Source organism: Nanorana parkeri, unplaced genomic scaffold (assembly GCF_000935625.1).
Source record: "Nanorana parkeri isolate BGI_ZX_2015 unplaced genomic scaffold, ASM93562v1 scaffold248, whole genome shotgun sequence".
In the NCBI taxonomy this organism is placed as follows: Eukaryota; Metazoa; Chordata; class Amphibia; order Anura; family Dicroglossidae; genus Nanorana; species Nanorana parkeri.
This window is the reverse complement of record NW_017306516.1, coordinates 1,539,754-1,554,879: the sequence shown is the minus strand read 5'-3', so window position 1 is coordinate 1,554,879 and position 15,126 is coordinate 1,539,754. Positions and strand designations below refer to the sequence as shown.

General features: G+C 39.7%; 1 protein-coding gene across 1 annotated transcript in view; it reads right to left on the bottom strand.

The window, feature by feature from the left end:
- Nucleotides 1–15,126, bottom strand: part of DENND1A (DENN domain containing 1A) — a 702,656-nt gene that overhangs the window by 19,038 nt on the left and 668,492 nt on the right. Inside the window, exons 14-17 of the mRNA XM_018556699.1 lie at nucleotides 8,990–9,091; nucleotides 8,808–8,895; nucleotides 419–459; nucleotides 255–267 (exon numbers count right to left, since the gene is read on the bottom strand). Of these exons, the coding sequence (XP_018412201.1) occupies nucleotides 255–267; nucleotides 419–459; nucleotides 8,808–8,895; nucleotides 8,990–9,091 (244 nt within the window). The remainder of the gene's footprint in view (nucleotides 1–254; nucleotides 268–418; nucleotides 460–8,807; nucleotides 8,896–8,989; nucleotides 9,092–15,126) is intronic.

Here is a 15,126-nt window from a genome sequence, read left to right as displayed (position 1 = left end):
ATTTAGTTGATTAGCTTTAGTTGATTTGCCTTTAGCTATGATTACGGCACCAATTAACCATTTCCATAAGCTGATGCAATGTCACAACATTTATTTCCATTCAGAGTTGCATTATATTTTCACCAAGATCTTGTACTGATGTAAGAGTCGGACCACTGCATAAAGTCTTCGCCAACACATTCCAAAGATTCTCAATGGGGTTAATGTCTGGACTCAGTGGTGGCCAATCCATCTGTGAAAATGATGTTTCATGCTCCCGGAACCATTCTTTCAGAATTTGAGCCCGATGAATCCAGGTGGTATCTTTTTTTTTTGCCAGGCAGTGCATATATGTATTATAAAGATTTAAAATATACTAAAGTAGAGTAATAAGAGTAACAGTAATAGAATAGTACTGTATAACACATAGGAAGTTTACCTTTACTGTTGACAGCCATTGATGGTACAGCTTGTCACTGCCTGCACAGGAAGCAAGAAAAATATTGAAATACAGTATATAAAATACTGTGACATTAAAGATTCCAGTTTCTTGCAAGAAAACAAAGGAACAATAGTTTGAATGGATCATTTTCTAATTTTCCTGGTTTTACTTTTTGCCAACTATTTTACACATTGTCTGCATATGTGAACAACCAGCAACAAAACACATTCCTCAATGTCTATGGATGACTTGTTTCATGGCACATATATTCTATGCCATATAAATGGTATTTTTTCTTTTTTTTAAAGGCAGCTTGGATGCTGATATCGTGAGGGGACTTCCTCCAAGTAACTTAGACCAAGTTAGATCATAACACAGATGTTAATAAGCCATGACACAGAAAAATAACCAATTCCTTTTTTCCACATCAGTTTCTGTAAAGTTTTTCTCTCTGGCACTAAGTGATGTAGATAATCACATTGATTTCCATTAAAGGAATTAAATCCTGCAGGGATTCGCCCCTCCCCTCCTCCAGCACTGACTGGAGGAACGGACAGGTCGGACACAGATGACTCTGCCTCCAGGTAGGCAGAGCCCGCTGTCAACGAGCCAGCTGGGTTCATCTCGACAGTATTGTCTGGGTCCGCCCCGGCTGCGGCGCTTTAGGTCCAGGAGGAGGTTAGTATATGTCCCCCCGTGACCCTAAAGAGAACTATGGGATAAAAAGGTTACCCCATAGTTCTCTTTTAAGTAAAGTCTAAAATATAGTAATAAGAATAGTTTGTGGTTAATTCGCTATGCTTTTGCATAATCTCTTCTCACCAGCTCTTCTACCATCTTCCAACACTGACAAGTTACTATTAGTAACCGATGGTGTGGCCTGGGACTTTTTATTGTCAAGTTGGTTACCATTCATGTCTTTCTTCACAATATTTCTCTCATGCAGAAATTCTTCAAACCATTCAATTATATTCAAGGAATTTGAGTTTTGTTTCTCAACATTTCTCATTAAACTTTCATCAGATTACTGTTGATTTGAGTTGTGAAGAAACCATTTAGATTTTTCCCTACACTTGCTCTCCTCTCACATATGCCCATATTTTTTGGGTGCATTTATGTCTCTAAACTTTATGTGTAATCACCACTTGCGACACACATCACATATGCTCAACATTTAGTAACAACAATACAGTCTATTATTGTCCACAAATAACACATAGTTTTCGATGTCAGCTTTCACACAAAATGCTATTTTGGTGCCACTTATGATTTCACAATAAAACATTTGGGTGCTGCAAGACTGTTATATATTATTATTACTTTGCACACCAAAACCACATTTCACACCACAGCTGTTCTTATTTCCTTTTGTGGCAAAAAATCTATTTACACTGTTTATTAATTTGGTGCCCTTTGAACAGAAATAAATTCATTTTAATTGGCACTTTTTTTGTCGTGTGCCAGTCCGTTTACCCCCCACCCCCCCTACACTATGTCTCCGTTGTGATAAAGACTTCTCACCTGCCTGTTTACAATCTTCTTTAGAATGTACACTTAGAATATGCGTGCATATGCAGCTCAGTGTATATTCTTGGTATGCCATGGTGCCAGGATAAATTAACTCCTGTGTACATGTGCAGGACTTGTGTGATTCTGGCCTGGCCAACCAAGACAGTTAAAGATCTCAGCAATGAAAGAAGATGGGATAAAAATACTGGCGCCAGTGAGGGAGCAAGGGGAAGCAAGTATACTACTGCTTTAAGGTTACTTGGCATTCAGATTCCTAATTTTAAAAATGGTTCTTACTGTAGCACTTCTCTGCAAAACATATTGTTTGTGTATGATCACCTTCATCCATAATATATTTCCATATGACACTGACTTTAGGGCTGATGCATCCAATGCACTTAAACTGAGCAGTGTATTATTGCTCAGCATCACTTGCATAGCTAGCTCATCATTTATTAAAAAATATTTTGCAATATTCAGCAACAATTACAAGCATTCATTTATACCTGCTTCAAGTTTATCATTCATTTTAAGCAACATGCAGTATTTTATGCAATCTCCGTTGTGTTGATGCCGAATCAACACTGGAAGATTTAATTTCTCTTTTCTATTCATTTTTTTTTTTTGGCCCTGCACTTCCCATGATTACCAACTTAGCACACCAGGCATATAACCTGCTAGCCCCATGTATGGATGCTAAACAAAGCTACAAAAAAGAGACACCCCTCTCAAAGTGACCAGTATACAATACCAAAGCCATTTTGTAGTAATTACCATTCTCATTCATAAGGACTGAACCATTGCTCCTCTCTGGCCAGGGAGGAAGGGCATGTTGCCAACTGCTTCTCAAATTAACCTCTTATAGAGTTTAAACAGCAAAAGAAGACCCATGTCAAAACGAATACAGTTTGACAGATTCAGTTTGGAAATGCTGATTTACAAGGTGGTGAAAAAGTATACGATACGCGTTTTTTTTTTAGTTATGCTCATTGAAAAAAACAATGCAGGGAATATAGCAAAAGTTGTCTACTTGTAAGCCTGCAAAAAGGTTTCCCCAACGAAGTGCCATCTGATATTGTATAGGATCCTGGACTGTACTGCTTGCTAATCTAAGGTAAGCACTGGAGGGTTTAGTTAGTGTTGGCAGAGGGGTAATTAGGATTCAGTTACTTAAAAGTATAATTAGCCTTTATACCTATGCGTGATATGTGCTTTTCCACAATGGTAACACAAGGCACACTTTGTGTTGCGTTGCAGTCATTTAGAATGACACACCAATGGGCAAGTACAGTAGGCACAAGGCCCGTGCTTTGCACTGTGGTGCACTGCATTACAAAAAAAATAAAATGTTTTGCTTTTTTTGAGTTGCCATGCATTGGCAAGCCCATTCTTGTTGATAAAAGCTGCAATATGCAACATACGTTAACTTGTATACAGTAGTGCACCACAATGGGAGAGGGCCTTAATATTTTGATCTACACTGTTGACCATGAGATGTGTGGACTATGAGGACATAGGAGGAGGCTTCCAAACATGACAAGCATATGTTTGAAGAAACTTTCAGCCTAATAAATCGAGACTGCTATATTATATGTTTGAAATCTCAGCAAATATATTTTAAATCAGTTCAGAGTTTAACAAGTTGAACGCTTTTATTGTTAAAAGAATTATCGGCACAGTAAGTCTCCCTTCACTTATAATTTGTGGCTCTCTTCAGTAGATCATGTGACATGCAGAAGCCAGAAATAAGTTATTAGTGACAGGAAACTTTTCCTGCTAATTGCCGGTATCTGCAAAAATCGCTGCACATTAGAGCAGATCAGAGTGAAGAGTCATCGTATAACCCCAAATGGCACCACCTTCCTACTCTCCAGCTTCTGCTGCGGCTTACACAGGCACTGTAGTCGTTGGCCTGACAGCTCATGAAACCAACCATCTGCTGCTGGATGGGGAGCACAGCGACTGGAGTTTCAATTAACAGCTCCTTTCAGAGAAACCACACTAGGAAACCCCATCACAAGCCCCACACCAGCACCCTCCTCCCTAATCATCACTGTCCCTGCACCCATTTCTCCCCATCATGTCTAAAACCTCTTCACACCAACCCCTCTCCACACACACACACACACATACACACACTCTCACAATTGCAGCTAAAAAACATCTCACCTGTTACGCATCAGACGAAAGTCCCATCGCAGCTGCTGGTCCAAGATTGCTATCAGGGTATGGAGAGAGCAGAGTCCAGTTCAGTCCAGAAAGATTCCAGAACAACTGTGCTGGAAGACACAGGTCTGATCCAGTGGCTGAGCACTGCTGTGGCTGGTTCTCCTCAAAGCAGGGTCACAGCTGCTGAGTACTTCTGGGTCGTCAGGTGTTGCTAGGCAACGCGTTTCAGAGGTTCACCACCTTTGTCAAGCCTAAGTGTGGAGTGGGCAGAGTCCTTTATGGAGGGGAAAAGGGGAAGCATTGAGCGCTTTGGCGCCAACTAGTGGGAGGAAGCCAATAGTGATAAATTGCTGCCAGGAATGCATCATAAAAGTGGCCGGCAATGAAAACATAATAGTAATAATATTAAAAGATATTAAAAATTATTGTGATAAAATAAATAAAATAACGATACAACTATAAAATTATAAGATTATAAAAGATCTATACGGAGCAAGAAGAAAATTAGTCAATCATTGAAATATTAGAAAGGGGTCAAATGCATGGATGTAGATGTATGGTATGCATGTACAATGCGCAAAGGTGCAAAAGAATCCTTTTAGATTTGGGGAAAATATATATGTTTTAATTTGGGGGACTTAATGAGGGGATATTTATTAGGAATGTAGGCCACATATATGTCCAATACGCATAGATGTAAATGCATGAACAAGCGTGAACATCTTGTGAAAGAGCGAACGGTGTATTCTTCGCATTTGAGGAAAAATATTTATTGCATGTATACAAGTTACCGTATATACTCGAGTATAAGCCGAGATTTTCAGCCCATTTTTTTGGGTGAAAAGTGCCCCCCTCGGCTTATACTCGAGTCAGCTTGCTCTGGTGTCACTTTTTTAAAAAGTCAGCGGGCTCTGACTCGAGTCAGCGGGCTCTACGTACGCTGGTCACGTTCTAAGTAGGGGTGCCGAATCCACTGTTGATCGTTAATTTAATCTGTACTCACCTCTCCGCCGGCTTCCGGGTCTTCCGTCGGAGATCCGGTGACGTCACGGACATCGACGTCACCGGACTCCTCCCCCCCTCCCCGAGTGGCTCTGTCGGTTATCGAAGGGAAGGGGGGAGGAGTCGGGTGATGTAGTTGTCCGTGATGGGTAACGAAGGGAAGGAGAAAGGAGTCCGTTGATGTTACCGGACTCCTCCCCCTTCCCTTCGTTACCTGACAGGATCCCTTGAGCCGGTGAGTCTCCTGATTCACAATATGTACATACATACAACAAGGCAGCTAAAATAAAAATTGTGTACTGTAAAATCTACTACCCTGTTAGAAATCTGCTGCCCTGGTGAGTCCCCAGAAAGCCTTGGTGAGACCCCACAAAGCCATGGTGAGACCCCATGGAGCCCTGGTGAGACCAGGGCTCTGTGGGGTCTTGCCAGGGCTCTGTGGGGTCTAACAAGGCTGGTTAGACCCCACAGAGCCCTGCTACCCTGGTGAGGCCCCATCAAAGCTCTGGTGAGACCCCACAGAGCCCTGGTTTTGCAAAGTCTTCTCAAGTTACTTTGGCAGTTATTCCAGGTGGGCTTACATCTGTATTGCAGCCCCTAGATGTGTGTTTAAATAAACCTTTCAAAGACCGTGTGCGAAAGATGTGGCATGAATGGATGTCATCTGGTCAAGCTCGACTGACAAAAGCTGGAAATCTGAGGAAGCCAGACATAGAATTGATAGCACAGTGGGTTCGTGATGCATGGGAAGAGATTCCAGAGGACCTGGTGCAACGCGCCTTCAAGAAATGTGGCATTAGTAATGCTATGGATGGCAGTGAAGACAGCGCTTTGTATGAGAACGACAGCAGTGATGGTGATGACTGTGAACTCAGTGATGATGACAATGTCTATGCTGATAACCTCACACCAGCTGAAGCTGTTTGTATGTTTGGACATACAGATGATGAGGAGGAGAACTCCAGTTTTGAAGGATTTTAGCTCTTGTGTGTTAGCTTGGTTGCTGATTGAGCTAAGGTTGTTGTACTTTTAAAGTTACTGTATTTTTGATACCATATTGTTATATGTTGACCCCCTTTTCCACTTACAGAGCTAAGTTATTGTTTTTCTTTGAAATAAATATTCATGTAATTTTATTGGTATCTATCTTCATTTTGTACATTTACCAGTAGATGCCTCATTTCCCACCCTAGGCTTATATTCGAGTCAATACTTTTTCCCAGTTTTTTTGTGGTAAAATTAGGTACCTCGGCTTATATTCGGGACGGCTTATACTCGAATATATACGGTAATAGCAATATCTAGGGCAACATGCGTGTGCAACGCACTTAGATGCAAGTGCATATGCATGTGTGTGCATTGCACAAAAGTGCATGATCAAAGGATTGTACTAACGTCTAGTATATTTAAATTTGGGGGACTTAATAAGGGGATATTTATTAGGAATGTAGGCCACATATATGTCCAGCACGCATAGATGTAAACGCATGAACAAGCGTGAACATCATGTGAAAGAGGGAAAGGTGTATTAATTACATTTGAGAAAAAGATAAGGGGGACATAATGCATGAATATTTACATAGGGAATAAAATAGCTCCTAGCAAGATTAAAGTAGATAAGGATCACATGTCCCTCGTGTCTTTTTATGGAGATCTGAAAGGCATCTTCCAATGTAAAAAATTGAGGTGCAAAACATGTGCATTCATCACACATGGACAATCGTCCTTCTGGGACAGTTTGGGGAAAGAATATCCCATTACCCAGTTTCTAAACTGCTCTACAGAATTTGTCGTCTATGGTCTAACTTGCCCCTGTGGCCTTCTATATACAGGGCGCACCACCAAGACACTACGCTGTCGTTTTGGAAAACATCGCCGATATATTGAACAGGGCTCCAAGGACCACAGTGTACCAAGACACTTTGCCACCAAACATAATAAATCTACAGTGGGCCTAACAGTATTTGCAATTAAACACATCCCTAGCAGCATGTCTCCTGCCGAAAGATTTCACAAACTGTGTAACCAGGAGACATACTGGATCTATACATTAAATACACTAAACCCTAATGGATTAAATGAGGAACTAGAAGTCAGTAAAATCCTTTGATCATGCACTTTTGTGCAATGCACTTGCATCTAAGTGCGTTGCACACGCATGTTGCCCTAGATATTGCTATTAACTTGTATACATGCATTAAATATTTTTCCTCAAATGCAAAGAATACACCGTTCGCTCTTTCACAAGATGTTCACGCTTGTTCATGCATTTACATCTATGCGTATTGGACATATATGTGGCCTACATTCCTAATAAATATCCCCTCATTAAGTCCCCCAAATTAAAACATATATCTTTTGTCTAAAAGGATTATTTTGCACCTTTGCGCATTGTACATGCATACCATACATCTACATCCATGTATACTTTACATGCATTAGACCCCTTTCTAATATTTCAACAACAATTGACAAATTTTCTTCTTGCTCCTTATAGGTCTTTTATAATCTTATAATTTTATAGTTGTATCGTTATTTTATTTATTTTATCACAATCAATTTTAATATCTTTTAATATTATTACTATTATGTTTTCATTGCCGACCACTTTTATGATGCATTCCTGGCAGCAATTTACCACTATTGGCTTCCTCCCACTAGTTGGCGCCAAATCGCTCAATGCTTCTCCCTTTCCCCTATATAAAGGACTCTGCCCACTCCAACCTTAGGCTTGACAAAGGAGGTGAACCTCTGAAACGCGTTGCCTAGCAACACCTGACGACCCGGAAGTACTCAGCAGCTGTGACCCTGCTTTGAGGAGAACCAGCCACAGCAGTGCTCAGCCACTGGATCAGACCTGTGTCTTCCAGCACAGTTGTTCTGGAATATTTCTGGACTGAACTGGACTCTGCTCTCTCCATACCCTGATAGCAATCTTGGACCAGCAGCTGCGATGGGACTTTCGTCTGATGCGTGCCAGGCGAGGTGTTTTCTAATATGATGTAAGTGCATTACTTTTAACCTTATTAAACAGTCACTTTTATACTGCACTTAGATCTGTGCGCCGGTTTTCTATGTTTTCTTCACAGTGGTGTTACATGGATGTTTCCCTATCCAGCCAACCTGGCTGCAGGATCAGTGCACACATCTTCTCTGGATTAATTACCAGTATAAATGGAGTTCCTTTGATATTATCAATATATAGTCCATAAACAATCAATCTAGTTGCGCAAGTTGATGACTTCTGTTTTATGTTTAAAATAACAGTACACAAGAATTTACTTTTATATGCACTTTTTGTACAGAAAGGGAAAAAAGTGGGAAGAAGAGAAAAAAAAGAAAACGACAAATTAAAGGGACTGTACACACATATTTGTAACTTTAACTTTTTGGCATCTTTTTTTTTTATGTAAAAAAAAGTCCAATAGTAAAATATACGAAAAAGAAAAATACACACAAAAAAACCCACAACAAGCCTGAGGAGCCATATAAAGCCCACTGAACTCCTAAAATAATAATAATAAAATAATTTCCAAATGAAAATGGTCAATTTGGCTTATGCCCAGACAAAAGCTGCTAGTATTGCAAGCCTAAGGGGCACTTCAAAATAAACATATGAAATAGTGGAATATGTTTTTTTTATCAGTTGACTGAAGTCAAGAGAATTAGAACAGAAATTATAGATTATCTTCCCAAAATTCCTTACCAGCATATTCTCCCATATTGATCTCTTCCTCGAATACATCACTGAATCCATTTCCTGTGTTCAGCAGGTCAAGGCGTCCATCTATGAACTAAAAATAAAAAGATTTCATATGTTTGCTTTAATTAGGTCTGCCATTTAATTTTGATTGACTTTTTGTTAGAAGATAGTACTTAAATGGTCACCTGTTTGAAAAGCTGCAGCTGAATTGCATTTTGAAGAAATGGTCTCATTCCGCTGGAACGATGGGACACAAAGGTCTCCTCGCAAAATGTGATTGGTTCCTCCTGCAAGAAGCAAAGCCAAATAATTAACAGCTTATTTGATCTTAATTTTATCTAAAACATCAGATTTTATAAGAGAATCAGATCACCAGTAAAGGGCACCACAACCAAATAAATTGTATGCAAGATTCGACAGAATAGAGGGTAAGGGTACCCATATAAAGCACGCAATTTTAATAAAATATGCAAATTTGAATTACAAAATGATACAGTTAAAATTACTTTTCCTGAATGTGTATATTAATATTCAAATAAAAGTGACTTCTCTCCAAAATAGGTGATGTGTGTCTCATTAATTCTCATCCAAATAACACCACTCTCACAATATCTACAGATATATCTCTATATATAGATATATCTATAGAGCTCTATACATAGATATATATAGAGCTCTATAGATATATAGAGATATATATCTATAGATCTATATTTATATATATATAGATATAGATCTATATAGATATAGATCTATAGCTATATATAGTTTTCTGCTCAATGCATTTCAAGGGAGAACCATTTCCTCAGGAGCTTATGAGACTTTGAATGTATGGTAGCAAAGGAATTAACAAGTCACATGTTAAAAGTTGCCAAACAGGGATATCCGCTGGCAAGCACAGAGATCAGAATGATGGTATGTAAAAGATGATTCAAAGCAGTGTCAGATATTGATGACATTAATCAGTGGGGGATCCCAATAAGTCTCATCAATGGTTGGCTTTGGTGGTAGGAGACAGCGATGAATTATAGCAGAACAGGAGAGCTTGCCCCTGTCTGAGGTCCAGAGATAGCCACTAATTTTATCGAACAAAAAATGAATTCTATGTTTGGATACGGTCAACCAAGGCTTCACTGAGGAGAAAAGTATGTGGATAGCTGTTGGAGGTGCCACAGTGGCCTAAAGCAACATTAGGGAAAGTTGCTAGAAGAGTAAAAGAGAGTGCTTTTTTTCTTTTAAAGCTGAAAGAAGGCATCCATCACCTGAAGAAACTAGCAATAAACCAAGGCAGGCTGGGAGTGGTACGGGCTATACAGGAATGTCCTGAAGCTTTGATTGACTTGCTACTGTCACCTAAAGGTAGTTGCTTAACCCAGTGGTTAAAGCATTAAACACACTGAGGGGAATTTATCAAAACTGGAGCAGACAAAATCTGACGCAGCTGTGCACAGCAACCAATCAGCTTCTCTGTTTTATTTTCAACTCTTAACTGAACAAAATAAAGAGATAAGTTGATTGGTTGCCCCGGACAACTGCTCCAGATTTTGTCTGTTCTGGTTTTGATAAATTCCCCTCCCTGTGTCCTGTGATGCATGTTCAAGAAGTGTGTATGTTACTGTGCACATAGGTCTGAAAAATAACGCAATAAAGAGCTACATTATGTGTTGTCTATAGCCGCCTCAAGTCCAGCTATAAATTGGAAGAAGCACGAAAAAAATATCCTCAAGGATTAAAATGGACCAGTCCACACAGCCTGAGCTCCATCCATCGTCTCCAATTATATGTTGATCCTGATATATCTTTGGAAATGTTTCACTTATTTAGGGTTTGCTCATGAAGTTTCCATAATTATTTCACAAGAACTCTCACACACAAAGGATAAATGTCAGATTCTAACGCTAACAGTCACATCAGTTATATTTCTCGAAGGTCTTTTAGTTTTTAGTTTTTTGTATGCTAATTTATTTTTCGGATAACAAACTGCCAACATTCAGCCCTACTTGTGCTACACTTATAAATGTTTTATGAATGCTATTTCTTCTCATTCTGTGATATACTTTATGCTGGGGGAGACATCGCTATTGACAAAACTGATGTGAAAATGTCCGCATATATTATAATAATTTACTAGTTTAGTTACTCATCCGGCAGGGGGTACGTAGAAAAAAGGCCACAGATATTCTTTACCTGCACAAAAGCCCATCTCTGTTCTGAGAATGTTTCTGATCACATCACAAGAAATGTATGTTTTAAATATACACTTGCATAAGACCTGGTTTTGTCAAGGTTCTATAAAGCATGAAAGGGAAGATATACAGTATATGCTTTCTTTGCGGAATGTTTTTCTATTAGGACAAACAAATGCAAAAATTGCAGATTTTATATACGATTGGAAAATAGGTTAGTAGAGAGTTTAAATGAAATGATAATATAATCTGTACAAAGCAGATTATCATTGTTTCCTCCTGAAAGTAGCAGACCAAAACATATAATTTAACTGGAAATCTTAAAAGAATAGCTCAATTGGTAGTAAACATGAAATTACATCATGACCAACATACTATTTCAGATGCATTATGTGAATTAAAATAATATTAAAGTCAAAGCTATTGCAAATGCTTCTGTGTGCCGATTTCACTGTACTTCCGAATGCTTTGGGAGTCCCCCTGTTCCCCCTCCTCAGGACTACATGTCCCATAATTTGACCACCACCTTGGCCACTGTGCATGCGTGCCCGTCTGTCCTCCCTGGCTGCCAGTGCACGACAGTTCGTCAGCTTAAAGGCTTTCTCTTTCCTGGGAGTTCACATATAAGGGTGGCTCCATAGGTTTCTTGAACGCAACAAAGCCACTGAAAAAAACAGGAACCTAGGGCATTGATCTGTGAATCAGATTAACCAAGAAGATTTTACAGAAAAGCAGTAGCATACAAGGCAAGTACCAAGGTCAGCTGCTATCATTGATTTAAATATTTTAGGGTTACATAACACTCTAAAAAGGTTAAAAACCTCTGGTCTAGAGCAATCCTACTGCACCATGATTAGCCAGTATATGGGAGTTTTATCGACAAACTCACTTTATCACACTCCAAAATTTGTTAACATACAGTATATATAAGCTCATATGAAATAGCTCACTGCAAACTGGTACCGTGTTTTTTCCCCGAAAATAAGACACTGTCTTATATTGTTTTAGGCTAAAAAAACACATTAGGTCTTATTTTCGTTCTAGGTCTTAATTTTGGGGTAGGTCTTATTTTCAGGGAAACAGGGTATGTATGTATACCAGTACAATGTATGGATGGCCTTTCTGACCAGTTTCCAAGTTGTAGTAAAAGGCACACATAGACTGAAGCTCAAGTATTAACAAGTATAGAAAAAAGGAGCTTTCCAGCAAATTTTACTATTCTCTTTTTCCCCCAACAAATAACACATCTTTATGTTCTAAATCCACAGGGTGATATATATTGTGTTATTTAGTTTATATTTCTGAGCCGCATTTGATGATCTCATTAGCTGGAGCATATATTTCTGGGCTTTCGAGCTTCTAACTAATGTAAGGTAAAGATTTTTTGTAAACCTCCTTTGGCTTGTTTTATTGGAGCTCGTTAAAAAGTTGTTACAGCTTCCTGATGTTTTCGAGAATCTGTATAGTACTCAAACGAAAGGCCTGTATGGCAACTTATTTCAGGCACAGCGGGAAAAACGATAACATTCTCTGGCTGGATGGGAGCTCAACACAAATTAGTGAGATGGAAGAAGGCATGAGACATCGATATTGGGAGATTAAATTGATTGTTTTAGGAAAAACAAAAATATCAACAAAAGTTTTGTGGCTGGGAGACATATTGTCTGAAAATAATACAAGTGATTTAGAAGCTAAATTCAGCATCTGGCTGACAAGGGCTGAAAACAGCTATACACAGCTGCCAGTTATAAGAGGGCAAACTGTGGTGTAGCAGCTGTTATTGAGCTACAAATGTCAGCATGCTGAATCTTTTTATTTCCAGCATGCTGGGACTTGTAGTTATAAACAGGCAGAAAGCTGTGGATACGTAGGTTGCACGCTGTCCTATTTCAGGACACTTATCAACAGCATTCCTAACTTGGTTGTACTGATCTCTGGGATTCAATCTAAAGGCATTTTTTTTAGAAATAAAATTTTTTTAAGCCTTTGCAGTGGGGCTACCCTCACACTGAAAGTGCTGTCTAGGGAGGAAAATAACATATACTTACCCAATTCTTTGAGCCAGCCGGCTGTGACAGGCCTCCCGCCTGCCTGTCTCCTCCTCTGCTGCAGTGATCGAATGTTCCTCATCGTCCTATACACTGTGTATTGGATGTGATGATTTATGGGACTTTAGGCTGGGTTCACACCTAGGCGTATTGAATATGCGCGTTTGTCGTGCGTTTCGCGTCACACGTTTTTACCATGATTCGTGGTAAAAAACGCACGACAAACGCGCGTTTCCGAGGGCTACTTGGCTGTATCCCAATGGAAACGCGAGATCAAAACGCCCCAAAGAAGTACATGTACTTCTTTGGGCGTAGGCCGTTTTGTAGCGCGTTCAGACGGGCTGAAATACGGAAAGGTGTGAACCATACCCATAGAAAACAATGGGATTTTCAAGTTTGTACGTTTTGTAGAGCGTTGAACGCACAACAAAACGTAAAGGTGTGAACAGGGCCTTAGACTGCTGCAGCGGAGGGGGAGAGAGGCTCCAGGGACCAGCCTAAAGGTGCCCATACACCTTACAATTATCTGCAGATTTTCTGTGGTTAGATGGAAAAAGTGCAACAGATTGGCCCAGGTGGAGATTACTCCATCCACACAGTTAAGGGTAGATGGAGGAATCTGTTGCACCTTTACCACAGAAAATCTACAGATAATTGTAAGGTGTATGGCCAGCTTTAGAGCAAGCTGGCTCGGAGAACCAGGCGAGTATAACTTTGTTATTTTCCTCCCTATAAAAAAACAAGCACTTAACCCTTGCAGTGCCGGGGTAGCCCCACTGCAAGGCTTAATAAAAATGTTACCCGAAGTTTTGTTTAAAACGATTATAGCGATATAGATTATAGCTGCACGCATAGCACCGCGTCTGCACATCTGCTCCAGATCTGGACCAGAAAATGGTGTGAACAAGCCCTTAGGGTACGTTCACACCAGCAGCCACGATCAACCACACAGCTGCTGGTGTTCGTGTCCCTGGACAGTGCCGATGCATTCGATTGAGCTGCACTGCAATTTTTTTGCAGAACTTTATTGAAATGTCACAAATTACATTTCATTCAGGTTCATGGGCTCACCGCAGTGCAATGGTGTTGTACTGTGTCTCACTGTGGTGAACTTTTTTTTAAGCACACATCATTGGAATGCAGTAGTGTGAACCGAGCCCATCCATGATAGGGCAAATTGCTATGCCTTGTGCTCAGGACACGCTGGAAATAATGGTCAGCGCAGCCCGAATACAGATGGTGTAAACTGGCCCTTAGGGTGGCTCCCTTCCCTTGCAGGGTCCTATAGAACCACCCTTGTGTATGCTAGTAAGCTGTGTGTGTTTCCACAAACACACAGGCACAACAAGGGAAGCCATTTCCTTACTCCATTCTCCCTGCTTAAAGCTAGTAGATGAAGAACTGCTGCAGATTGTGCTGTTCTTTATGATTCTTGTAATGGACAGGAAGTTCTAGAAAGCCGAGCTGAAAGAGTTTGATCCAGCTGTGTTTGAGAAAAAATGTTAAGAAATTGTTTGCTGGGCAATGTATATACAGCAAGTCATATTTTCAATGTGTGCATGAACATACAGCATACATTCAATGCAGAGTAGAGTGAATCAAAGCTAATGGTTTGCCAAGTGTTTATTTGTACGTCCAAGGGCTCATCCCTGTCTTTTGGCATCATGCAGAACTTGTACACCAAGCACAAAGGATACACACTCAGCGCTCCTTTTAGATATCCATGGTTACAAAGCTTTGCTTGAGCTATTTCCCCCAAAAAACAAAAAAAAATGGTGTATATATATATATATATATATTAGGGATGCACCGATACCACTTTTTTGGGTCTGAGTACGAGTACCGATACTTTTTTTTTAAGTACTCGCCGATATCAATTACCGATACTTTTTCTTAAAGGGGCAGATCACATTTTTTCCAAAGCAATACAAAATAATGATTTTAGGTCAGTTTCTTAATATTATGAAGAACTGTAACTCAAAAGACAACATGACTGTCAAAAAATAAGTTTACTTTGCTTAAATTGTCACAAAGTTGTACTCAACGAAAGTTAGTAAAATCTCAACGTGCCATTTGAAAAAAGGCCAC